Source organism: Dasypus novemcinctus, chromosome 15 (assembly GCF_030445035.2).
Source record: "Dasypus novemcinctus isolate mDasNov1 chromosome 15, mDasNov1.1.hap2, whole genome shotgun sequence".
Classification (NCBI taxonomy): domain Eukaryota; kingdom Metazoa; phylum Chordata; class Mammalia; order Cingulata; family Dasypodidae; genus Dasypus; species Dasypus novemcinctus.
Window position 1 is genome coordinate 100,851,458 of NC_080687.1, and position 12,219 is coordinate 100,863,676.

Genomic DNA, 12,219 nt, shown 5'->3' on the forward strand with positions numbered 1-12,219 from the left:
AGGAAAGGCATCTCTTCCTCTCTGTCCTAACAGGTCTCAGGCACCTGAGTGAGAAACACACCTAAATCTCACGGATTTGCAAGAAGAGAAAGATTTCTCCCTCCCTAAAACACGGAAGCTGAATGTGACAACTCAACTTTCCAAAATTTAAAAAGCAACCAGCTCAATACAAGGGGCAAAAGCACCAAGTCCTCCAATGCGCATTTAATAGGCTCCTTGCCAAAAGGCTTTAAGGAAGCTTATAACAGAAGTCTTGTCCATGGTAAAAGTAGGACAGAGGCCAAGGACTGGGACTCTGGAAGGAGGCGGTGCCGTGCAGGCCGGGAGTGCCAGGGGCTACGGGAGAGGCCGAGCCCACGCAGCCCACTGAGCCCAGCCTTGGAGGGAGGCCGGGGCAGGGGACCTACTGCAGGGACAGCAGTGATCTCCACCCACGCTTTACATCAAGCCAGCATTGTGTCAAATTATCAAAGTCTTAAAAGCCTATGCAAACACACCAAATTAAGCTTTTAGAAAGAAAAAATAGGGTCGTAAAGTGATAGCTATTATAGGAAGGAGAAAGAATCTAAAAAGCCAAGTACTTGCTAAGGTGGGCATGGGACAGTAAATGTCCAGGTAAATGTTTCTGTAATACCCACTCAACTAGTAACAGATCCTCCCTGGGGCTGGAACCTTTTCTTTGCTTTTTTTCCCCACAGAGTAGCACACAATTATATTCCACTTGCTACAGGGAATAAAAACATCAAAATGCTTCAAATTCAGGTAATACTGCAGAGTTTTTTTTCCACCTGAACTTGAAAACATTTTCACTGGTGACAATCACTTTCTCTAGTGCTAAAGCTTTCTCTGCTTTGATGGCATCTTTGCACACCAAATCAAACTAAGTTACACATACCTCAGATTTCTGCCACTGCAGGCTGGGAGAAGACACAGGAAGCTGTCTCTCAACACCACCGAGGGACAGCTGTGTGCCCCGGGCAGGCAGTCTTCCCACAGAAAGGAAGCGGGTCCTCAGCTCCTACTCCTGCCAATTACGGTCCCTGACTTGGGGCGCTCGTCACCCTTGGCCACCCTGAGGGATGCAGCAGGAATCAGGAATTGAAGGAGGGCAAGGGGCAGCCTTAGGCCTCGAGCAGAAACTCTTTGGCTCCTAAAGCGGGAAACGGAGCCTGGTGAAAGGCCTGGGTCACTGAATGCCCATCTTGGCATCTCTGGGCCTAGCCAGAACCCCAGGGTGCAGAGAAGCCTCTGAACAGCTCTCTGGTGGACTGAATTCAAGTTTGGGAGACCTAAGTTACCAGCTAGGGTCTTTGAAGACAGTATTGCAATAAGCTCATCAAAAATGATAACTGACCTCTTACTTTCAGAAGGCTATTGGAAGGTCAACCTGAGTATGTACAAGTATATGTTTGGAAAGTTCTTTCACAAAATATCAAGTGCTAATCTAAGAAAGTGAAGTCTCTGAGCTGCACCCCTGTCGCCCATTTCTGGGGTGGGGCTGTGGTGGTTGGAAAGCGGTCTTGAGGACTTCTCCAGCCCTCCCTGCCCCTTCCCCTCCTTCCTCTAGGAATACCATCCCACGGCTTCCAGCAGCTCCAGCAGCTCCACCCCTGTGGGGCTCAATCCCCTCTTACACAGTGACACCAACTGGTGCTGGTGACAGTCGCTTCTCCTAGCTCTGTGGTACCACGACGTCCCACTCAGGTTAACACCTGGAACAAAAAGCCCCGTATAGGGCCCCTCCATTACTGACCTTGAATTAAAGAGAGCAAGGCAAGGCCTTCTGCCATTATCACTACGTAAAGCCCGCCCTGACTGGCAGCCTAAGGGGCGTGATCCTGTCAGGACTGACTCCACGCATGGCCGGATCCATTTTCTAAAAGGACAGTGTGGTATTTCTTGGAAACTGGGAGACCTAATAGAGTTTTACTTTTCTGGGACTGAGAGATCATATCTAAATATTAGCCCTTTCCTTCTTAACAACTGCAGGGGTAAGTTTCCCAGGACGTTTTACTTGAGGGTCACTCGGCATAACTGAGCACTGTCCGTCATCTTGTGGGTGATATCCATGGAATCCTGCTGGACTGTGTGCGGTCTTTATTACCCGCTGCGTGAAAATGAAATTCGTTAATGTTGAACTAGATGAGTCCAATGAGTATATGAATTTATTCAAAGCCTGTAACCTGCATTTCACTCCTCTGAGACGATCACGAGTTGGCAGGAATTACCTGGGAGATGAGTTTGTAACTGGGTGTTCTTACACAGGACTGCACGTTGGCTGCTCTTCTTTGCTTACGCAGATGATGTGGACTCCTTCGGCGTGAGCTGGATGTGTCTCCCCGCCGCAGGGACCGGCAGGGCACAATTCCCTAACGAGCTGCTGGTGAGGTCTGACTGCCACGAGCCAGGAGTGGCCTCTTCTCTGATGTGAGAAAGAAGGGCTTGCTTGCTACTTCTCTAAAACTAAAATAATTGTGCACAGGCCTTCCAAAATTTAATGAGCCCATGTCCAATAATCCCAAACTGTAGATTTAACTATTAGGAGACTATTTTGAAACTACTGTTTCCAGGCCGACTGACAGGAGAGCTACTGCTGCTGAAACCCAGGCAGCTCTGGGGAGCGGGGCTGACATGTCTGTGGCTGTCGAGGGTCACCGTTAGTAGGGTTTTGAAAATTTTATAAGCTTAAAACAATTCAGGTTGGCTCTAGAGTTCTAAAGCAGACCTAAAGGGTTTTGTTGTGTGTGGTTTTGTTGTTTCTTTTTTGACAAAAAGAATTAAAGAATTTGTTGCCAAGGACTGTGGGCACCACTCTCGAGGGCAAGTTTCTCCTGAGTGTGGTCTGAGGATCACCAGCAGAGATCTGCCTGGGGTGCTGGCTTCCACGCAGACTCCCAGGACTCCAGACAGGCCATCGGAGTCGCAGAAGACGGGGCCTGGACATCGACTCTTAACAAAGTCTTCAGTGATTCCTTGTGCACAGAAAAGTTTGAGAACAGCTCAAGGCGTTCTCTGCTCCAATTTTTAGTCCCCTAAAATCCATCCCTTAAGGAAGAAGAGCCCAATGTGACTCAAGGAGGGGACTCAATAAATACCTGTTGAAGTATAAAATGTACTGTTTTAAGGATATTCTCTTTCCCATCTTCCTTAAGCTGCCTGGAAGTGTGGAGCTGCATTTTCAAGCTCTTTTTTTCTCTCAGTCCCAAATTTTACTTTTATATTGTCCCTGGTTCTAATTCTTACCTTTTATTTATTTGCTGCCATAAAATTTTATGGTTTTTATAAGCACTCTCAAATCCTCTGTGGAATAAAATGGGGTATAAATAAAATGAAGACACTTATGGACAGGTATAAATCAAAGTGGACATTATTTGCCATGGCCCTTCCATCCTAAGAGACCCTGCCAGAGCCTGGACCACATTCCTTCGTTCTCGTGCTCAGCTGGGAATCTTTCCTCAGAGTTCTTTAGAAAACTCATGGCCTTACTTGTGTCCTTGGAGCTCAATGGCCGTTCCTTTTCTCCCACCGATGTCCCACATGATGACAGAGTGGTCTGAACTGCCTGAGAACAACACTCGCTGGACAGGGTCCCAACAGAGGGCTGTCACTCCACCTGAAAGAAGAGACACCAAGGAGATCGGTCATGAAGAAGCAACGGTGTTCACTACATAAACGGAATGCAGGGAGCTGGGATCTAGTGCAGTGCCTGGTATACAATACATTTTTGTTAAAAATACAAATGAATGGGACCTAACAAGAAAAAAAAAATTGACACCAAGGAATTAAAGTCCCACACTTTAAGCATTTTTTCCAAAATTTAATGTACCATAAAATCAATTACTATAAAGACCAAGGAGAAATGAAAAAGACAATTAACTGACCTTCAACAGAAGAATGGAAAATAGTGTGTGGAAATATTACATATTTTCTTAACTATTGCAACCCAACAAAAGAGATGAGAAGTGATTCAATTTTCTATTCTTCAGCATCAGATATAACAAGACTACAATGTCGTAACTTAAAATTTATTCTCTTGGGAACTTTAATTTATAGATTCTGAGCAAACCACTTACATCTTAAAACGTCAGTTTCCTCAACAGTAAAATGGGGATGATGGTAATACTACACCACAACTGATAATAATATCATCACCATCAACCTAGTTATTACGTACCTCACAGATTACCTATGGCCATTTTGTAAACTGTAGTGTGCGGTGCAGATGCTAGTTATTAGCATGACTCTAGGGGTGTGGCTATAAAATATTTTTACAGATTTTCTTCTGTGGCAATCCTGCCCTTATAAATGTGACTCCTTGTGTGCTGAGAACAGTAATAACTTTTTCCATGCAAGATAATCACAAAGCTGACAAATATTTAATGTCAGAAATACTCACTTTTTACATTATTGAAAAATATTGTATTGTATTCTGTAAAGAACATTGAATAGCTCCTCTGTTGGAATCTGATCTCTTACTCAGATTACCAATTTGTTCAAACGAAGCATTATACTTTAAAAACTTTCAGGATGTTTTCCTCATAACTGTCTTGGAGGATTTCTTTTTTTTAGTTCAAAAGGAAAAAACCCACCATTCTGGATAGTGACTCCCTACATCCACACTCCATTCTGGCCGCCTGTGTTACTGTTTCCCCGGGGCCTGTGTGGCTAACACCCCACGCCCCTGTCCCCCGGGCTCCCTTCCCTTCCTGGTGCAGGGAGGCACTTAGGAGCGCCTGCTGATGACTGAAGGAGCAGATGAATGGAAACACATTCTTTTGGTCTCCAGTCCTTACTTGGTACTCCTTTGCCATGCATTACTTAGCCCCCTAAAGTCAAACATTTTCTCCCTCTGTACAACTGACTTTCTTTCCTTTGTGTTAAATCCCATGGTTATAGTTTCTTCTCCTTTTTAAATTTCAAAACTTGAGAATGCAAAACTGCAGGAAATGAATTCCACGTGACAAAACATGCTATTTAGGAAAGCAGCTGTGGCTCAATCGATTAGGATCCCATCTACCATATGGGAGGTCCTGGGTTCGCTTCCCAGGGCCTCCTTGTGAAGGCGAGCCGGCCCACGCCCGCTGAGAGCAGGCGCAGCAAGATGTTGCAACAAAGGGAGACAAGCAGACACAGAAGAACACATAACGAATGAAGGCAGAGAGCAGGCAGCAAACAAGAGGTGGTGGGGGGTGGTAAATAAATACATCTTTTTTTTAAAAGGCTGTTTATCCCCCAGCACTCAAATGGCTGGCTCTGCTAACCACGGGGGCAGAGTTAGCCAACTCTCCACCTAAACACACCCCCCTTCCAGGTGGGGGCACTCCCTGCAGGGCTGCTGCTCTCAGGGACCACCTCGGGGGCAAGTGACATTCTCTCCAGAATGTCTGTGGAGATGTGCAACCCTGTGGGCCAAGGCAGGTAAGGACAGGTGCCTTTCCCGCTTTTTCTTTACACTTCCTGCTGGAGGACTCTAAGACCTCAGAGCACGGGAAGTCACAGCCGGGAGGGAGCCTGGGTCCTGAATCACCACACGCGCACCAGTCCTAAATCAGCTCACCCTGCACGGGCTCACGGCTGAGAACAAATCTGCCAACACCGAGCCACGTAAGGCTGGATGATTGGTTAGACTAGTCAGTACTGCCCTAACAATTACAATGCCACAGAGTTACTAGAATGTTATGAAGATGCTGTCCCGAGAGGAAGGCGAGCTCACCGAGTTTACTAGCTCCATTGTTAATTCTGATGCTTAATATTTGAACAGAACTGGAGAGACCCCTGCCTGGAAAAGTGATGAATCTACCTCTAAAGCAAGCCATTAACGGAATTGGCTTTTCCTCCAAAATATATCTAGATATGACCACTTCTCACCACATCTACTGTTACCATCCTTGTAAGAGCCACTATCAAAATCTGTGCCTGGCAAATTTAAAAAGTAGGGTACACACTTTGCTGGAAAGGCTAAGGGGGACAAAGGCACTCTCTAACATACATTGTTGAAGAGAACGCAAACTGGTAAAATGGGGAAGGCCACATCCAACCAAACTGTATCACACACTTAGCTTCTGGCCCATGACCTCACTTCTACAAATTTATCTTGATGATATTACACCTCCCCCAATGATACAAAACTACACAAGCACAAGGCTATTCATTCCAGCACTGTTTGAAATTGCAGTATATTGGTAGCAATCTCAATGCTAATTTAAGGGCGAGTGAATAAATGATGGTACTTTCACACAGCAAAAATGTATGTGACTATGAGACAGAATGAGGAAGATCTCTATGAATGGAAATGAAGTGATTTCCAGGGTATGTTATGAATAGAGAAAAGCAAAGAGCAAAGGAATATCTATATTATGTTACCTTACATGTAAGAACAAAGAACAAATAAATTAATGAGATTGGTTACCTACAGCAGGTGGGTGGCAAAGGGGGGGGGAGGATGGGGAGAATGACAGATTAGGGATAAAGAAGAGTGACACTTTATGAGTATACTTTTTTGTTTGGTTCTGACTTTGGGAAACATGTTAATATTTCACATACTTGTAAATAATTAAAATCAACAAGGATTTGGGGGAGGAGGGATGGAGTAGACCTCAAATGGAATATAAACAGAAACAAAAGACCTAGCTGCACTACAAACAAATGTCATAATCACAGTAGAGGGGGAAGGCGATAACTGACACAAGTAACTGCGTAAAACATATTTTGACTACACTAAAAGTTAAACATAAAACAACCTGTATATAAACATAGTACTCACAGTATACAAACAGAGGACTGTACAAGATGATCAAAAAATGATGGAGGCATGTCAAAAGAACACAGGAACCAACATGAAGGGGACCCCAATGGCTAACCTGTACACAGACATATTCGGTATACATTAGCAATTCGGAAACTATTCTATGAGTATCCTAGAATTAGCAAATGAGTAAATCTGTTAGGATAATTAGCACAGAATTTCTCACTATCCTAGATAAGAGTTACATATAAAGAGAAGGTTAGAATGAGCTCTCGGGTGTTTGATTAGTGTTAGAATCGGAATTATCAGTATGAAATCATGGTTTTTAATATATACACACAAATTGATATAGGAATAGTTATAGATATGTGAGTTTTATATCTATACACCTATACACATATACACATGTATGTATATATGTATACTTGTTCTGGCTGTCTACTGAGAGGGCCTAGAAGCAATGACACTATTAGCAACTTAGCACATTTAATGCCCAGATTTTGTTTTCTAAATACCATTCTTCCCCCCTCTCCCCGCTTCTCCCCACAAAGGAACCAGGACTTTAGGATGGCTGACTCCAGGGCTAGGGCAGGGTCTGTACAAGATGCTCAAAAAATGATGGAGCCATGTCAAAGGAACATAGGAACTAACACAAAGCATTGGCCAAATCTAGGGATAATTGGAGAAAAAAAAATGATAGTAATGGGTCATCAGCCAGAGAAATAAATAAGAATATGTGGCTCATGTTGATGAAACAATTGAAAAAATAAATGGGGAGAAGTGAAAGTTTTTCCTTACAGTAGAATTCCAACCAGCAATTGTATCAGGGATAATGATAACAGAAAACCACAATTTGGCAAACAAATTGATTCTGGTAAGAATCTTTATCAATGGATGCGAAAATTACTGAGAGGAAATATAATTAGAAATAAGGTATTTACACACTTTCGAAGTATTTCCCTACAAAAACTTACTGCTTACAAAGGTTAATTAAAGGAGAGATACCTAGCAGATACCACCTTAACCAAGTGATCCAAGTTAACATTAGGATAACATCCTCCAGACTAAAGGAGACATGATAACCAAAAGCAATGAGTAATCCTGGGGTGGACTCTGAACCAGAAAAAAGGATATTAGTGGAAAAACTGGAGAAATGTGAATAAGGCCTGTAGATTAGAGAAGAGTATTGTATCAATGTTAATTTCCTGCTTTTGGTATATGTACTATAATTTTGAAAAATGCTAAGATTCCGAGAATCTTGTTGAAGGTTATATAGTTCACTCTGTTTACTTTCTGCAACTTTTTTCTAAGTCCAAAATTACTTCCAGTTAAAAAATTTTTTTAAAGCCTAAGACTATTGCAATATCTCCTACAAGATTTCCCTGCTTCCACTACTGTCCCTATTGTCTATTCTCTATCCAGTAGCCAAAGTGGTCATTAAAAGCACGAAGCAGATTATGACACCTGTTGGGGACTGAACCACGTCCCCCACAAAAGGCAGATGGGAAGCCAAGGGCCAAGGACACAGGCCGCCGCCCTGAGCACCGCGGCCTACAGCACCACCTCGAAGACGCCTCGCTTTTGGAATTCTAGCTTCAAAACGATGGGCCAATAGATTCCCACTGGTTGAGCCAGCCCATTGTCGGTATTTGCTTTAGCGGCCAGAAACTAAAACACCTATTGCCTAAATCTCTCCTACGGTTTCCCAGCCAATTCAGAATAAAATTTCAACTCCTCTCATGGGCCTTGCAAGGCCCTCCATGGTCTAGCACCTGCCCTCACTGTGGGGCTTCCCCTCCTCCCACCGCCACCTCCCTCATTTTCACACCAGGGTCCTCGCCCTTCGTGACCGCTGCCAGCAGTTCTCTTCCTCCAGATGACCACTGGCTCATTCTCTCGCTTCACGCAGATCAGTACTCGAATGCATCTCCTTAGAGGTCTTCCTTACCACCCTCTTTACTCTCCTCCTTGCTCTGTTTTACTTTTCTTCAGAGCACAACACTATTATTACGTACCGATTGGCTCGAGCCCCAGTGGAACACAGGCTCCCGAGGGCCAGGGCTTTGGCCTGCGGGTCTCCGAGCACCTAGGCTGGGCCTGGCCTGCGGGAGGCACACAGCCAGCACAGACAAAGGAGCGAGTGCAGCAGGCGCGAGCGTGGGAATGAGCGGCCTGCCTCGCTCTTCTCGCTGCAGCCAGGCCCCTGCAGCTCTTTCCTGGGGCGGACCAGGGTGGTGATGTGCTGGCCTGCATCTCTTCTACCACCCGTACCTACCAGGGCAAGGAATCCTTGCCTCAGGGAGAAAGTCTGGAAATGGTCTCGACTGACTGGTTAAGCCACTACGATTAAGGGATAAGGAAAAGGTGACACATATAAGATTTCCCCTGTTTAACATGGGCAGCTCAGGTTCTTTAAAGCATAATGCCAGATTTTAAAATGGTGAGCGCTGCTAAAAAGGCTAGAAAGATACGATTGTCTTTACTGCAGGGGCTGTACATCCTGCCAGGATACAGCTGAGAATACTTTAATAGTGGTTTCCTTGTGCCAGGTGACAGCTACCTCTCCATCCCCCACCAGCACATACCCCCCTCCACACGCAATGCCCCATAAGAAGCAGCCCCCGTGCCTTCTCCGCAGGTGACCCCGGGGAAAAGGACTGCCAGTCTAGGAGGGTGCTGGCTCTGGAGCCGGAGTCTAGACTCAGGCCCCAGCTTCACCTTCTATCACCAGGCAACTCTGTCTTTCTCTCCAGGGTGCCGCTCCAGTGCCCCCTCCTCAGGAAGGAGTAGGGAAGTGTGCACACTAGGTAGGCTGGCCGCCTCTGCACGAGTGTGTCATTACACTCACCCCACTGTACTGCACTTCGTTGGACGGTAAACCTGTCCCCACTGGAGATTTTGGGTTCTGCATTTTGAATCCTCAGAACTAAACACCAAGAAGTAGAGAGGACAGTGCTGCCCCGAACAGCCTGTTGCTCTCCAAGGAGAATTTTTCCTGCCTCTCTTAGCAGACAGGGCTTTCCTGATGAACCGGAGTCTTTTCTCCCCAACATTCATTCATTCATTCATTCATTCATGCATGCATGCATGCATGCATGCATTCATTCACTCATTCATTTCTGTTGATTTTATTTTTAATGTCACATTAAAAAAATATGAGGTCCCCAAATAAGCCCCCACCCCCCTCACCCCACTCCTTCTATAACCACAACCTCCTCCATCATCATGGGACATTCATTGCACCTGGTGAATATATCTCTGAGCACTGCTTCACCACATGGTCAATGGTCCACGTTATAGTTTACACTGTCCCCCAGTCCACCCAGTGGGCCATGGGAGGAGGTACAATGTCCAGTAACTGTCCCTGCAGCACCACCCAGGGCAACTCCAAGTCCTGAAAATGCCCCCACATCACATCTCTTCCTCCCACTCCCCACCCTCAGCAGCTACCATGGCCACTTTCTCCATCTCAATGCTACATTTACTTCCATCACTAATCACATTAGTTCCAAAATAGAGTCAGTAAGTCCACTCTAATCCATACTCTATTCCTCCATTCTGTGCACCCTGGGATGGTGATGTCAACTCCACCTCTGTATCGAGAGGGTGCTTAGATTCCACTTGTATGATGGATGCAATTCTCCTGTTTGTAGTTGTAGGCACTCTTGGCTCCCTGGTGTGGTGGCTGACCTTCTTCACCTCCCTGATAGCTGGCTGGGGTAAGTCCAATAAACCAGAGGGTAGGAGCTGCAAGTCTTTTGAGGCTCAGGACCTGGCTATCCCATGGCAGTCCAGAGATTCAGGTCCCTGAGCATACACTAAATACCAGTGCCAACCACACGTCCGGTAAAAGTGACAGGAGAGGCTTGTGAAAAAAGATCACACCTGAGTCCAGCTCCATCACACTCAGGAACACAAACTCCAAAGTAGGGCCAACTGACTTGGCACTAAATTCCATCTGCCATGACCATTGAACCTGTGGGTCTCTGTAGCCTCAGAAGAATCAATACCTAGGGTTGTATCTACTTTATCTGTCTCTGGGACTCTGCTGAGGTATGTGTAATGGCAACCCCTCTGATGACCTCCTGGCTCTTTTTGGAGACTCATAGCCATATAAACTCATTTGTCCTTTCCATTTCCCCCTTTTATTCAAGGTCAAAAAGCATTTTTAACTCCTGATATTACATGTAGGCTGAGATATTCAGCTGGTCTGAGTTGACCCTTTTATTCAAGGTTATTCTCCAGCCACATCATCAGCTGGTACTTGATAGTAATCCCTCGGTGCCAGAGAGGCTCATCACCAGGAGTCATTTCCCATGCTGGGGGGAGGGCAATGCACTTACATGCTGAGTTTGGCTTAGAGAGTAGCCACATTTGAGCAACATGGAGGCTCTCAGGAGGTAATTCTAAGGCACCCTGCAGCTCTAGGCCTAGTTCTTATTTCAGGCCCACAGGCCCACAAGCATAGTCATTAGCATCAAGGGCTCTTTGTTGGACCGTCCTTCCTTATTGGTCTTAGCCATTGCACTTCGGGGGATTGTTGCTGTTCCATTAGGGAAAGTGACAGACCTCCCCTGGCCAGGAACTCAGCACTCACCCACCCTTCGTTCCCAACTGTAACCACTATGAAAATATCCAAACATTTTTATGCACCCCACTCATATGCCCTGGAGAACTCCCTCCCAACCATGCGCCCCCCACCAATAACCCCCCACACCAGTATTCCTCCCCCACCGCCATCAAACCCCTCTGTGGTCCAAATGCTCCCCGAAAATGAAGCCCAATATATCGCCAGGTTCCATTAGTAGTAAAATGGAATATAGTGATGGGTTTAGAGGTTAGATATAGAATACATACTAATTTAGAAAAATTAAAGTAAAAATAAATTGGGGTATCAAAAAATTAAAAAATTAAAAAGCTTTGTTTTCGATGTTTTGCCTTCCATCACTGCAATAAGTGTTGCCCTGTAAGCACATTGGCAAGGCAACTTCTTCCATCTCTTCCTCAGTGTCTACATCCTTTCTTTTTCTTTTTTTCTCTAATTATTAAGCTTGTCTTCACAAAAGTTTTAGACCACAGTCATTCACATATACAATATACCGTACTCCCACATATTCAACATCACTTTGTCCCTTCCCCAGCAATAATCTTTTTACATGTTCATACTATATTTACTGCAACTGATGTACAGATATTGAGACAATAGCTTTCAAACAAGGTTACACATGGGCTTACGTTGTGGTTAATATTTTAGATTATACAATTTTCTAAATTTTTAGTTATGTTTTATATTATGATTTACATTTTAGCCTATAGGCCCCTATACATTTTTAGTGTAATTTAACATGTCCTATATCCCTCCTTGCATCATCTTGTGGAACACTTCCATTGCCCACAGTTACACTGATTCCACCTATTCAACACCTCTTTTCCCCTCCTCTCTCCCCAACATTTTTGGCAGCAGAGGGCATTCT

At 44.9% G+C, this 12,219-nt stretch overlaps 1 protein-coding gene across 9 annotated transcripts in view; it reads right to left on the bottom strand.

Annotated features, from left to right (window-relative positions):
- The window catches only part of WDFY2 (WD repeat and FYVE domain containing 2), a 188,247-nt gene that overhangs the window by 23,854 nt on the left and 152,174 nt on the right, over positions 1 to 12,219 (bottom strand). For all 9 annotated transcript variants that reach the window (XR_188462.4, XR_011645870.1, XR_188461.5 and 6 more), the window contains exon 7: positions 3,487 to 3,613. Coding sequence is in view for 3 of the 9 variants with exons in the window: in XM_004465298.4 (XP_004465355.1) it covers positions 3,487 to 3,613 (127 nt within the window). In the remaining 6 variants the exon portion in view is untranslated. The remainder of the gene's footprint in view (positions 1 to 3,486; positions 3,614 to 12,219) is intronic.